This window comes from Egretta garzetta, unplaced genomic scaffold (genome assembly GCF_000687185.1).
Source record: "Egretta garzetta isolate BGI_Z169 unplaced genomic scaffold, ASM68718v1 scaffold325, whole genome shotgun sequence".
Lineage (NCBI taxonomy): Eukaryota > Metazoa > Chordata > Aves > Pelecaniformes > Ardeidae > Egretta > Egretta garzetta.
Genome location: NW_009259833.1, coordinates 749,235 through 764,015, shown reverse-complemented (window position 1 = coordinate 764,015; position 14,781 = coordinate 749,235). Strand labels below are relative to the sequence as shown.

Below are 14,781 nucleotides of genomic sequence, written 5' to 3'. Positions count from 1 at the left end.
GATACAGGTACTTACCTTTCCACTTTGCAGAATTTTTGGGTGCATAATGAAGCAATGCAAATTCTGCTCCTGGAGCCAGAGGCTTAACTTTCAGCCCCCAGATGGCTTTGAAAATACCGGTTTTAATCTCCTCATTCCTCTTTTCACATCCTGTTTATAGATGGGATAGTTTAGACTTACCCATGTAGGAGGGATAACATAACACATGGTTGGGATGTTTTGTAACATCTCAGGGTCTAGACAAATACAAAGTATAGCTATTCATAATCACAAATATTTTGATGGTATAGTTTGTATGTGACCCAGAGAAAACCTAGGCAATAAATCCACTACACTGCAGTTATAATATAACTCTGATATAGAACGTGTCTTTGACCACCAGTTGTTGTTGGGAGCAGCATGTAATAGGCACTGGCTGCTAAAAGGAGTTAAGCACCTAAATGCATGTGAAAAATCCTCCTACAGAGTCTGTGCATTTCCCTAGACTCCGTAAACATTCAGCCATAAAAATCTTCCTTGAGCGTGTGGGTGAGGCAAAAAGACCCTTAATGTGCTAAATCCGTACCCTATCAAGCTTGTCCATAAATTGAAGTCAAGGAAGTGATTATGGTGGGATGTAATATATGCATTTTCAGGCTCTTTCTCAGCTTTTTGTGTAATGCCTTCACACATAATGTTACTGCTGCTGCACTGCAATTAATATCAGTAGATGGTTTTACCCCGTGACCACAGATGAAATCCTAGTGAGGCAGGATTGCCCAGTGAGCTGGACAAAGTATTTCCACTTTCCCATAAGGCCCAGGCTTTTTGTAATTCATTCTGCCAAAAGAACAAAGTGTTTGCTCTGTACTTGCTTTTGCTGTTGTACTCAAATCTGTCTCAATTACAGATTAAACCTGTTTTTCTTTTCCTCATTTTCTCTAGTCCCATGCTGTCTACAATTCATAGGGGTTTTAAATTGTTATACTGAAAGGACAGAAATATTTAGAGGTTTTAGGAAGGAGAAACACTCCACCACCCGCTTCTAGCTTCAAGGGCTGTTTGAAATAACTGCATCTCCAGCCATTCATCTACAGCACTGAAAACTGGGTCCAGAACAGTTTAGCACATGTAGTGCTTTCAGCTGAGACCTGCAAACTGTTGTCCTTCCCCTTTGGTGGCCAGCTAATAGATAGAGCAGGGTTTATTTTGATGCTGAGGTGTTTTGTGTCACTCATTTATCCTCATGTGCCAGTGCAAGACCGCCCTCTCGTGTCAGGAGTTTTGCATGTGCTCAGTCTGTTATGTGCCCCCCAGCTAATGGAGTATAATCACTTGCTCCGCTAAGCCTGGAGAAGGCAGTAAATAAATGTATTTAATGATTAGAAGTGTTCCTCCCAATTCATATGCATAATGTGTTCCGCTAATTCATGCGATAGCTTCTTTCTGTACCTCATGTAATATTTGGATTAAAGGAATTCTATTAAAAAGTTTAAATAAGAACCCTGTTAATTGATTTTTACTTTCTCTCTCCCTTAGCTATGACTGTCCGGAATGGAGGAAACGTGCTGGTTCCCTGTTACCCCTCTGGAGTAATATACGATCTGCTGGAGTGCCTCTATCAGTTTATTGACTCTGCCGGACTCTCCAATGTCCCCTTTTATTTCATCTCACCTGTCGCCAACAGCTCCCTCGAGTTCTCCCAGATCTTTGCTGAATGGTAGGTGTTTAAAGGGCTGCTTCATCAGCCTCAATTCACACACTCAGCTGTGGTAAATAGATACATGCAGGTTATCTCTACTTGACATATTCTAATATATACTTGATTAGAATTGTGAACATGTTTCTTGAGTCACAAGGGTGGGTGGGTGTGTAAGTAGATGTTCTATAATTAGGGAAGCATCGTTTCCTATAGAACATACAAACTCAAATCATCTGTCCTTATTGGTCCTTGCACTTATGATTAAATGATGTACCTGACTTGAGTGCTGTGCCTGTTTGCGCATCTTATCCAGTTCCCCCAAAACTATACCAATAGATTTTTCAGGCTAAACTTTGCTGAGCCAGCAATATATTTTTTGTGGCAGAAAAGGGCCAACAGTATCCTGGGCTGCATTAGGCAGAGCACTGCCAGCAGGTCGGGGAAGGTGATGCTACTCTGCTCAGCACTGGGGAGGCTACAGGGAGAGTGCTATGTCTCATTCTGGGCTCCCCAGTACAAGAGGGATATGGGCTTACTGGAATGAGGCCAGCACAGGGTCACAAAGATGATCTTTCAGATGAGGAGAGGCTGAAGGAGCTGGGACTCTTCAGCCTGGAGAACAGAAGGCTCGAGTGGATGTTAGCAGTGTGTATCCCTGATGGGAGGAGATGAGGATGAGGGAGCCAGGCTCTTCTCAGTAATGCCCACTGACAGAACAAGAGGCACAAATTAAAAGACAGGAAATTTCATCTGAACAAAAGAAACACACTTTTTTACTGCGATGGTTGTCAAACACTGGAACAGGTTGTGCAGAGAGGTTGTGGAGTTTCTGTCTATGGAGACACCAAAACCCAAATGGACACAGTCCTGGATGACCTGCTCTAGCTGACAGTGCTTTAGCAGGAGGTTGGACTAGACAATCTCAAGAGGTGCCTTCCAACCTCAACCATTCTGTGGTTCTGAGCCATGGAAGGGAGAACCCAACCATTTGTAACTGGTCCTAAATTCTTACAAACAGAGAGGTGCTCTAGATTATTAAATAGAGTAAGTTAGCTTTTCCTTCCTTTCCTCCAGATTTTTTAAGTCTGGAGTCCTGGAAACGTTAGGTGAATTGATCCCTCAGGAGAATTGTAAAAAAGAAGGAAATCTGGTGAATTTTAATCACGTTACTTTCAGCAAAAGTAGGACAATCAAGCCTTGGTGTCCTGGCCAAACTTCGGTGTACTCACCAGGGTGTGTTGACTCATACAGTTTATAGTTAAACAATTGTTTGGCTTGTACTTACCTGGTGATTTCATTTCAGTACCAGCTGCAGTGGTAGCTGCACAGTTCTTGTTGCAATAGTCCCTTGGGTTAGTTATTGCTGTGCAGGAATGTTACGTGTGCCAGTTGGGTCGTTTTGTCTGCTGTGTCTAGCTGGCACAATTCAGACACCCGAGTGTTCAGACCACATGTTTTTGAATTCTGTGTTGCTGGAGTGGCTTATATTCAAAAGTCAAAACCAACCTTAGCTGATCTCTAAACACTTGTTCGTAAGGTAAATGTTTTACTTTGGTAGAAATGGAGGCAGAGGTTGAACATCTGTAAAATAGAGGTTTGGGGTCAGAACTGAGGTTGAAATTCAGGGATTCCAGCCTTCCAATTCTGCTATTTAGTCAGCTAAAAGAAATGTCATGCTCTTAGTATCTCTTAGACTTTATCAAATTGAGTTTGACGCAGGCTTATTGCTTTATAATAAAGTGAAGACAGTATGAGGTGAGTAGTGTTTCCCAGAAAAAGCCACCAGGACAGTGTCACTACAGATAATTGTAACATCACACAGGCCTCTGACAAATAATCTTTTTTTAACTCCTGTAATAGGATGAATCAGGAGTCTGGCTAGAGCTAGTCAACAACCTTCCATATTTATATTTTAAAAATAAATGATTGATGTAAAATAGCAGGTAACAGTGAGCATTATGCCATGGTGAAGAGGCACTTTACCAGCATTGTAGCTGCAATAATAAAATGCATAAGGGAATTAGATTATAACGAAGGAAAGGACCAAGTCACTGCTGAGAAGTGGGATGAGGCAATTGGAATTTTTCTGTTGACAGGTGATTTGGCTTTGCAAAAACTGCTGAGGTCTGGACTATGAAATGATGCAGATGTTGAGTTACAAATTTGTCTTCAACAGCAAGGAGTTCTGTTATATAGTGTGTACAAAATTGCTGCAGCTGTCTTGCACCTTCTCTAAGTGATCTTGCTATAACTGAGTTATTGTGTCCTGTAGGTGTTGGTCCTCTGAGCAGAAAGACTGGAAGTAACAAAACAAATCGGTGATTTTGCACCTGAAACCCCAGCTACGAAATGGCTTTCTCCAGAAAAAGTTTTAACAGTAGATGGCAGCAGATACTGCAGGATGTTCCGCAGCTCTCTCACCAGCTTATTTTCCTTTTCTTTTAAAGGTTGTGTCATAACAAACAAACAAAGGTATATCTTCCAGAACCTCCCTTTCCCCATGCTGAGGTAAGTAAACCATGGTCTTGCTCTTTGCTAAGATCACTGAGTGGGCGGGTTTCTGGAACACAGTCCTGTGTGGCTGTTGTTTTTCTGATGAAAGCTTCTACAGCTATTTAATAGTTCTGTGCCATTATTCATACAAGTTTGGGTTTTTTTTTTTTCCCTTTGCTTTCTGTGATTAATTTGGGAGTATGGGGGAGGAATGAATGATGGTGTTCCCCCAACGCAAAAATTATCATGATGTTTATTTCAGCATATAACTTACATATGCTCGCCTGTTTTACTTCTTCCCCTGCAGAAGGCTATCTGGCGTACACATGGCTGAACGTTTGCTCTTATCAGACTGCAACAACAAATATTCCCTTTGTCCTAGCAGTTTATTTCAAAGTCTGTAAAACTAGAAGCTTGTTATGAGAGACAGCTTAGTCATCCCAACTCCTGCTGCCCTAGCTGAAATAGGCACCATGTTGTCTGCTGCAGGAGAAGCGGTGTCTTGAAAGAGAGGTTTGATATAAAAAAGTTAAAGCTTGCAGCACTGAGTGCTGTCATTGGCAATTTTAAATGGAATTACTTGAGCTAACATCTTAGTGAAGCAAAGAGGAATAAGGTATTCCCATCTTTGGGGGGGGGGGAATCTCCCTGCAACATATGTTGAGAGGATCTTCCCTGCAACAAAATAATAATTTTGAGGGGAAGTTTTAGCCAACCAGACATTAAATAAATGTGCTCTAACTCATGCCTTCAGAGTTATCTTGCATATCAAGGACAGGTAGATTTCCCACTGAAGTAAATGAGGGGCAGGCTGGGAAAGGAAGAAATAGGACTGAGAAACAATACTGGCTAAATCCCACTCCTGTGACACAGCAGGCCATTTGGGGTATGCAGTCTCAGAAAACCAGCTCTCTTAGTTCATGTGGTCAGAACTCTCTGATAAGATGTGCAGAGTGGCCATTGCAGGTTTAAGAGTCGAGGGATTAAATGCTTTTTCAGGCATTGGTGTTTGAGGGGTTTTTTTCCCTCTGAGATATCTTGTCCAGGGACTTGTTCTGGAAATTGCCATTGCCCATCATATCTATCATCTGTAGGTGCTTCAAAGGCATTGTTGGAAGTAGGATCTGACCAGAAGCCCTCCCTCTTCGCAGATGCTTGAATGCATTTCAAGCAGGATACACAGTGAATTATGTATAGTCTGTTACCAAGAGCAATGCAGACTGCAGGGCCATCCACCTATTCACCGCTTTTTTTGTAACCAAAAAATTTATTCACACCAATAAATCAATTCCAAAGCCTGATCTCTGAATACAAGACTCTGTAGCCATGCTGCTGGCTATGCTTTCTAATTTCCCCTGCATCTCTGCTTTCTGGGGTGTCCTTGTTGATCCACAGTGTCATTGGTTTCACTGACAGCCTATATTCTACCAAAGACGTTACTTCATAATTTTAGTTTGCAATATGCACTGGAACAGGCAGGTTTAAGTGAAAGCCCTTCCAAAAATCAGAAGCCAAACATGCAGCTGTCAAAGACTGGATTAATTAACCCATCTCATATGATGGGTCTTTGTGTTTATAGACTGATAACTGTGTCCTCTAATTTTTGGGACATTTTATATTCTCCAGAGGCCTGTGGATAATGAGATTTTGCCAAATTATTGTTTAGCTGTTGAGACATTCCTCTGTGCTTCATGTGGAGATCAAGGTAATTATCTAGGGAAGGACTCACAGCAGCAGATAATAGATCAAGTTTCCTTATGACAAAATGCAGCGCACAGAGGGAGTAATTTCCCTGTTACAGGTACAGGCTTTGGTTGACAAGGCCAAATCATATGACCCACAAAGCTAGGGACATTTTATCGTGAGATGCACAAACAGCTTTATCTAGACCCATGGATATCATTGATAGGAAGCCATTCTTAGGCTTCTTATGTTTTTGCCTAAGGGTTGCCTTAAATGTGCTAAATGACGCAATATACTGTGTATGCACATCCTCGCGGCTCCCAGCCTTTAGGCATTTCAGCACTAACTGCCATCTGAAGTAACTACTACACATTTCACAGTAAGTCCTCTAACACAACTAAGACTGTGTGTTTGGGTGATCATTTGCAGCTGCTGTGTAAACACTGGAAAGTGGAGTAAACACTGGGAAGTGGAGTAACCTACACTACCCCCACCCCATGATGGACTAAAGGGGTCTCTTCACTGCTAATTCCTGATACATATTGGCTCATTTGCAAAACCAGTTTGTATGGTGGGAGGCAGCGGCCCTAGGCATGTACCAACACTCTTTAAAAATCCTGGCTTAATAGCAAAACCAAAACAAAGTAATACCCAGGCAAAGGAAGACTGAGGCTGCTATTTCATTTGGTGCTTTTTTTACATCACTGAAGTTTAGACACGCTTGAGAACACCAGATCAGATTGCTCCTTTCTGTTTTGTAAGATGCATGGTTTGGTTTAGTTTGGTTTCAGACAGTCAAAGCAGATTGAGATTTATATGGATGACTGACATGTAAAATAGCCATGCTCACCAACGCAGCTCCAGGATGTCCACGTCAGGTACCCAGTGCTCAGCACTTGCCTTTGATTCCTTGTCTCTGTCCTCTGAGGGACAGCTACTGCATCCTTTTACTCCTGTAACTCTCAGCTGCCTTGGGCTGCATTCCAGTTTTAGTGATACCTACAGCTGGTTATGGTTTAATGCTGTCATACTGTTCCTAAGGCATGGGAGAGGAGCTGAGATTCTTTTTCTTCTGTCGAATACAGTGTTGGAAATAACAGTTTAAACAGAAAGGGGGAAAAAATCTTGCAGCTGACACTGTATAACTCATATAATGTGAAACATCTATACAACCTCTTTTCATTCAGTACAGTCTTTAACAAAGTATTATTTACTCCTTGGGAGAAACTCTGTTATGCCTATGCAGAGAGTATCCACAGTAAGCTCAGCTACTATGATGTTTTGGTGTGATCTTACCAAGCAAAATGGTCTTAATACAGACCTGGCCTGAATAACCTGTCCATGGCTGTACCATCAGTCTAGGACAGACCAAGGACTTGGACTTGAGGCTTCCAGTTACTAAGTTAGAGCCTTAGTCAGCAGCCAACCTTTTCGTCTTAGGTAAACACTCTCTTTCTAAATCTGTGGCTCCACAACCTCACAATCAGGAGCTCTGCTTACTAGCGCTTCAGGGAATTTTTAATGAGTATCAGAAAGAGACACTGAATGATCATTTCTATTGGATAGGTTGTTAGTGGAGAATTGCCTTACTTTTTTCCAAGTAATGGTAGGCTGTTGCAATGTAAACTATATGGAAATAGCCCATCATGAAAAGATCTGCTTAGCTGCTCAGTTGTTGAAAGAAAATAGGGAATTACTGGGACAGGCCTCTTAGTTATTAGCAAGCATTAATAATGTGCCTGGCATGATACATCAGAAAGGGACAGGCCAGGAAATAAGCTGCTCGTTATCTATGGAAGAAGTCCAGCCCAGCATACTGTCTGGTCCTGAAATTCAGTGTTCCTGTTAGCTGTATAAACAGAAAGATTTAAAAACAAACAAGGCAAAAAATCCCCCAAATTGTTGATGTCGTCTCTTGCAGCAGTGAGTTCCAGTGGTTCCTGATGCATAGTATAAGAGCATTTACTTCCTTCAATCAGTTATGATTGTATTTTGCATTTCACTTAACTATCCCTTCATTATTGTTACAAGAGGATAAAGAAAAGTATCTTCATCTTCTCTACAATTATTATTTTTATTTCATCTTACTCTTCTCTCCGTACTAGGTTGTTTGAAGCTTTTTCATTCTCTTTACATGGAAATTTTCCAGGTTTATGATTTACGTTACCTGCTTTGAATGCATTCCTTGTTCTGCCATGCTGAATAAAACCAGACACGCTGTTCAACTCTGCAGAGAACCCAAAACACTTCTACTCCCTCCTTGTTACTTCCACTTTAATGTAGTAGTAGGTGTTCATCATAGCTCCTCCTGCACAATCACCACGTACAATTTTTTGTGCTTTGGGGTGGCAATTTGTTTCCTAACATCCAGTCCGAGTGAACAGGGAATATACTTTCACTCTGTTATGAGCAAGGAATGTGAGCTAAAGTGCTTCAGGCTTGTAGGGATGGATTTGGACATCAGTTCCTACTAAAGTTAATACGAATGGAGTGTCCAGATTCTTGCACAAGCTTCTGAAGTCTCACCTGCAGCCTTTTGGCGGTGCACAAGGTCAAAGAGGTCCTTTTTAAAGGCGTTTATCTGTGATCGCTGGGGTAAGAGCTGCTGTGACCGTTGGAGGGCGTTAGGATCCGGAGCAGAACTGCTGTATATTCCAGCCAGCAATTTCTCAGAAGGAAAACTGGGGAAGTGGAGCGGAGGACCGGTCAGTTAGGGAAGGGATGGATCGCTCTGTGGGTGGCTCTCCCCTGCACTTAAACAGAAGTTTCGGGCAATTCAGTTTTTCACCAGCACTTACTGTGATGGGGAAAAGGGGAGAAGGAGCTCAAACTGACGTAACGTTGGAAGCTTCTGCAAGGTTAAGAACTGGAGTTTCCTAATGTTTGTGAATACAGCAGGCTGGCCAAGGGAGGTGGTGGCTTTCAGTTCCAAGGCACTGTATCAGTTATGTTCTAGGATCAACTCTCTAAACAGGCTTACATTTAAGTTCCACGATGCCTGGCTGAAATGCTGTGGAGCATAAATCAGTAATTTGTTTTGTTTAGAAATGTTACTCTGGTATCCCAGAACCAACTTGCAGTGTTTTACCAAATCCCTTGAGTGCATGGGAATGTCCCATCCTGACACAGCCACAGCTGAGGAATTAGCCATCTCCCCAACCATTTCAACAGGAACCATGTGCTGTACGCTCTGCACCATCCCTTTTGTGGAGGTAGAGGCTTTATAAATGAGTAGCTGAAATGTTCTAGCAAGGCAGAATAAGAAGCTTTCGCTCCTTTTACTTTCTGCTCGATCTTTACATAGATGATTTCAGGCTATAAGATAAGTGAATCCAGTCTTCTCTAAATGTCCACAACAGAAGAATTTCAGAGGTAATTTATATTGATCAGTATTTGCTAGTGGAGAAAGAATTTGGATTTGCTGTCCTCTTATTAATGATTCTGTTAGCAACATCTAAGAGAAATGGCTAGGAAAAGCCTCTTTTTCCGACTGAAAATAGCCAGGGTGGGAGTCATATTGATTCTGTGGTCTTAAATACTAGCATTTGTCTTCTTCATCTTTGCTTCCCTCCTCCATATACCAGTTCCTGCGTAACACATTCAAAGCAATAAATACCTGGAACCAGGTGATTGTATAGTATTGTTTTGTCTTATAGTGTAATAGAGAATTAGGCCCCTGTTAGTGTTGGTCTTAGGAGGGGAGTGAGGGAGGTAAGTAATAAATGCATCATTCGCTGATAAGAACCACATCTGTTCAAAATTCTAGATACAAAACACACACACAAACACGCACCGAGTAAATAGCAGTGTATTTTGGCTCTCTTCAATAAAGGGTACACAAAGGCTCTGGAGATTTATCCTGTTTATAGCAGCAGTTGCTGACCCTGTAAATCAAGTCTACAGCTTTAAAGGGAAGCATAACCATTTGGGATTTAAAAAAAACACAGCTCTCCTCAGTCTCGGTTCAGTACTTTACCATCCTCTATCTCTTAAGCTTTCAGTCAATAATGTTTTTTTCTGTAGCAGGATGCTCTGAATGTTGCTTCTGGCTTCCAGAAATCAGTCCCTTTTTCAAAATTTTGTTTGGCTAAATGCCAGGCATCGGTTTTGGCCCAGGCTTGGTACAGGTTGGAGATCTGAACATGACACAGTAATGGCTGTTGTGCTTATACAACCCATCTCATCTGTAGATATAAAAGACCTTTTCACAAATCATTGCAAATTTAGTCCCCTTAATGATTTGTGAAATTTTGTTGGATCTGTTTTGCAAGTTCAGCTCCATATATTTTTGATTGAGTAATTAGAAAAGACTTTGCTCTAGACACTAAAATCTACCAGCTGCTTTATCACTGGAGTGAGTAGAATGGCTCTAAACTTGGTTTTGTCGCCTTTCACCGCTGCTGTGTCCAGCTGTGAGAATCAGTTCGTGAGCTAAGCTATGGAGCTTCAGTAGACTTACCGTAAGAGATCTTCCAAGATGAAAAAAACAAACCAAAAGAACACCACATCTCAGGACATGGTCCTCAACATGTGTCCCTTTTCCCTCCTGAGTTAGCACCCCAGGTAGAAGCAGTGCACCCCGGTTTCATGCTAGATGTTTGTTGCTGGAAATAAAAAAAAAATGGTTTAAAAGAATGGCACACACAAAACCCAAGGTCCTTGAAAACGGGATTAGAAATCCTGTGTCTCTCTGCAAAGTAATAGGAAGGGATTTGAAGCTGCCATAATGTTTTGAAGAGAATACAGCTTCTATGTTTATAAACTATGAATATTTGTATAGGTTTAGCCGTGAAATAGGCTCTTGAGAATGCTTTTGCACACAGAGTGCTGCTCTCGCATCTTAGCAAAGATTTGAATGCTACTGTATACAAAGATATATGTAAGTCTAAAAAAGAAACAGGATGCTGGAAGAACAGTTTGTGATTTTCGGAAGTGTGTTACATAAATGCGAGCTGTAGAAATGTCTTTCACTTAGCTGCCTGCTGGTCCCTGGCAAAGTTTTGCCCTGGAATGTCACATATCCCATTTTATATTTGAAGTAGCAATTGTCCCCTTCTTCCAGTTTACCCAATTGAAACTGCTTTTGCAACTTCAGTTTTGAGGCTTTTGGCTTCCCTCAAAAAAAAAAAAGAGGAAAAAGCTTCCTGGAGCCATTTCCTACCCATTCTTTTAAGTGCCAGTATTTTATGGGATCAAATTTGTTTTGCGCATTGTCTGCTAAACTGCACTTTTTATTACTGAAGCTAAGTTTAGATTCTAAATGTTGCACTCCAGATGTGTTAATCAGAAATCTTTACTAGTCTTAATTGCAGAAATGTTTTCAAGACTTAGCGCATATTAACTGCCAGAGCAGTTATTGGATTTTTTTTTCAAATTTCCCTCTTGAAGATTAAATAGGAATTTGATATTACAAGTAAGCTGCAGGAAGTGTAGCCCTAGCTACTTCCTCCATGATCCAAGAATTCACATGGAAATAACGGGCTGTGTCCACCTACAGTCTCCATCGTACATCAAACTTCAATCCCATTCTAATCCAGCCATCCAGGTATGGCGCAGCAGTTTTAAAACAGGACGTGTGGGAAGTCAAATGCAAAATCACAGCAAAATATTTCCTTTTGGGAACTTGAAGGAGACCAAACTCAAGGCAGGAAAGGAGAAAAGATAAATATTGGCACCCATGTGCTGCCGACTTTCTGTTATCGAATGGATATTGAGGGTGGATTTGTACATTGCCTGTTCTAGGACCAAAGAATATCTTTAGGTGGTGACAGCTAGAAGTTGAGTAGGGTTGATACTTTTGTTCAGTGATGTTAAATTCAATTAAGAACCTAATTATGTAATAACCTTAAGTCCTGAAGTGCGTAAGTTGTTAAGAGGCTTAAAGACGCATCAGAATTCTCAGCTTTCTGTTCATTTCCATGTAGGCACGCTATCTTGAGTTAGATCTACAGTGGTAAAAAGTAGCAAATAAAAGAGAATCTGGAAGGATGACTTACAGCTTTGAGAGACCAGGAGGGTTGCTTATTGTAATGTTCTTTGTTAGTTCCTCTTTTGAAAATCAAATATCTCAGAATGAAGAGGAATATCCTTAGTGGCAGGGTTTTCTGCTGGAAAGGCACGATGCACACGTTATGTTATGACAGGTAGGGAAGAGCATGCCATTTGCTAATTAGTGATATCATCTGGGGTTCCACAGGACAGAAACGCATTGCTGAAGCCTGCATATGTGAATTCTATATTTTGAGCCATGTGGCAATGCCTGGCAGCAGACAGCAACGTATGGAGAGGTCTGTGACGAACAGTCCCACCTCCTTTAAAAACTGGCTGACAAAGGAAGTGCCCTTCCCGTCTTTCACACTCTTCTTTCCGTGTATGTTCTTAGCATGTGATTTTGTTGTGTTAAATTGCATACTTTTTACAAAACCTGTATTTACAGTTATTTTCAGGCTGGGGATGGAAGCATATACCTGCCAAGAAAATTCTTGCAAAATATTGCATCGAAGTACTTAGCAGACTAGTGTATTAAATTGCTTTTTAAGTTGAACCTTGCTTTACAGATTAGAAAACAGTGGCAGGAGAAATAAAGCAAAATTCTTCTTCAAAAAGCACCTTGATAAATAAACTTCCCCATCTGAGTAAAGGAATCCGTTCCACATGCATAGCTGATGACACTCTGTTTGCCAGCGCTAGTGACAAGTGCTGTTTACTGCTCTTAGTTAATGTTATTACTAGTTTCAGCGATAGTAAGGAAGGGCAAGTCAGTCTGTTCTTTCATATGTTTTTTCAGAGGACTTGACTTTGTGCAAACCCGAAACTCATAGCAACATACTGCTGAAGGCAAAATTGCCTGGTACTGCCATGATGCAAGAGAACCAGCTTCAGCATCGGTGCCCAGAGCTCTTTGTAAACATGGCAAATAGGAAAAAGTAGCTTATTTTGAATTTGGCAGCTGAGCACTCTGCTCATTCCAGGAGACTTGCAGGGAGTGTTTGCCGAGTTTCCTCTCAGTTACTGTACTGCTGGTACCAAAGTAATGAGAGCAAGGACTTGGAGGCACCTGGCCTCATACTTTGACTTCCTTTTCATAACATTTAGGACAGTCATGACTAAATTTGTTGGAAAAATTAGGGGATATGCAGGAAGGGACTCTGTGATGGGTTAGAAATAAACTGTAGAATATTTATAATCTCAATAAACACACTGAACTACAGAGCACAGAGGCCTGAAAAGTTTGTAACGTCTGGATTTTTGTCTTTATTTCAGCTTATTCAGACAAACAAATTGAAACATTATCCCAGCATCCATGGAGACTTCAGCAACGACTTCAAGCAGCCATGTGTTGTGTTTACTGGACATCCCTCTCTTAGATTTGGGGATGTGGTTCATTTCATGGAGTTGTGGGGAAAATCTAGCTTGAACACTGTTATCTTCACAGGTAAGTAAAATGAAGTTATCATTATCAAAGTAACAATAGGTTATGTGCTCTGGTTAAGTGTGGCCACATCCTAGGGGCTTCACTCATTTGTTCTGGGGCAGAAGTTTCTAACTTCAGTAGGAGCTCATCTAAATTGAGAACCCAGGATTGACTGTAGGGACAAATGTAATTATTGTGCCATTTAATTCATTTTAGCCCTGCAGAGCCAACCTTTGCCATGCAGAGTCTATTCCTGCCATTTCTAAGCAAAATCTTTGTTATGCACAGCAGTAAAATGCCTACAGGAAATTAATTTTTGGATTAAAAGCAGCTGGTTGCAAGTTAAACCCAGGCAAGACCTAATTGATGCTGGTCAGAAAGGAGAAACACTTCTTCTCTGTATTCCATTGGAATCACAAACCTTTCCTCATCCTTTCTCCTGCCCTTTCATCAAAACTTCAGGTAACCAGACAGTCTGTTTCTGTCATCTCTGCTGTTTCAGAAGTGTGCACCCCATACAGACCTGGCAGTTGTGATCTGTGCCATTGCTGCCTTTTGGCTGAGCTTTTTTTTCAGACGCTTTCTGGCTGACAGACACATTTGTATCTGAAGCTGAAGGCAGAGCTCTAGCTAATACCCTGGGGAGCTGTTTCCTTTCTCAGTGACTCAGGCTGCCAGGGGCACAACAGGTCTTTTAAGTTCCTCCACTTCTCCCAGTCTGTTAGTGCTGACCCTGCTTTTAATGGATTTAATGAATCAAGCCCTATACACCTCAGAATAAGATACGGTCTGAGAGCCACAGGGCAGCTGCATCCTGGGACCGTGCCAATCATTAACAGCAAGACAAAGTATATAAGAGAGAAGATGAAGCTTTTGTGAAGTTTAGCAAAGGGGATAACATCCAGAGTTTGATCTTCTTTAAACATACTTCAAGGCCTTCCCTCAAACTGATGTTCTGTCCAGGTGCCTCCTCTTGATGCCCAATGTGCTGTCCAAACAGAACCCTCCAGCGGGCACTCTTCAGATCTGAGAAGAGAAATAATCCTTAGGCCATTGCTACTGATTTTATGTATAACAAGCTCTGGTATAACTGGGAGATGTGTTATATATAACTTAGCCAGATAGAAAAGGTGTGGATTTTGGACTAGGACAAAGTCATTAGAAATGGGGAGGACAACACGGAGTAACTGATCAAACCTACTCCCACAGCAAGGGCGTGATGGAGTCCCACTGTGAAGCTTATTTTACTCCTCTTTTTAGTGAGTAGGACTGCTGGAAAGCACATAACCTCCTAAAGCAAACAGGATTGGCAAAGGGTTCTTTCTTTCCTTCTTTGTTTTTTTTGACTGTAGACTTGAGGATAGTGATGGGCAAGTCCTTTTGATTCTTTCACAATATTGGTACCAAAAAGTGTCACAGTGTCATGATACTGTTAAACCAATTTGGAAAGATTTAAAGAAGTTTGTAATTAGCCCTACTGCAAGGGGAGGGAAGATACAAGGGGGGGGTT

At 41.4% G+C, this 14,781-nt stretch overlaps 1 protein-coding gene across 3 annotated transcripts in view; it reads left to right on the top strand.

Annotated features, from left to right (window-relative positions):
* The window catches only part of INTS9 (integrator complex subunit 9), a 68,524-nt gene that overhangs the window by 30,576 nt on the left and 23,167 nt on the right, over positions 1 to 14,781 (top strand). For all 3 annotated transcript variants that reach the window (XM_035895414.1, XM_035895415.1, XM_009639905.2), the window contains 3 exons: positions 1,519 to 1,699; positions 4,129 to 4,189; positions 13,121 to 13,292. In XM_035895414.1, coding sequence (XP_035751307.1) covers positions 1,519 to 1,699; positions 4,129 to 4,189; positions 13,121 to 13,292 — 414 coding nt within the window. The remainder of the gene's footprint in view (positions 1 to 1,518; positions 1,700 to 4,128; positions 4,190 to 13,120; positions 13,293 to 14,781) is intronic.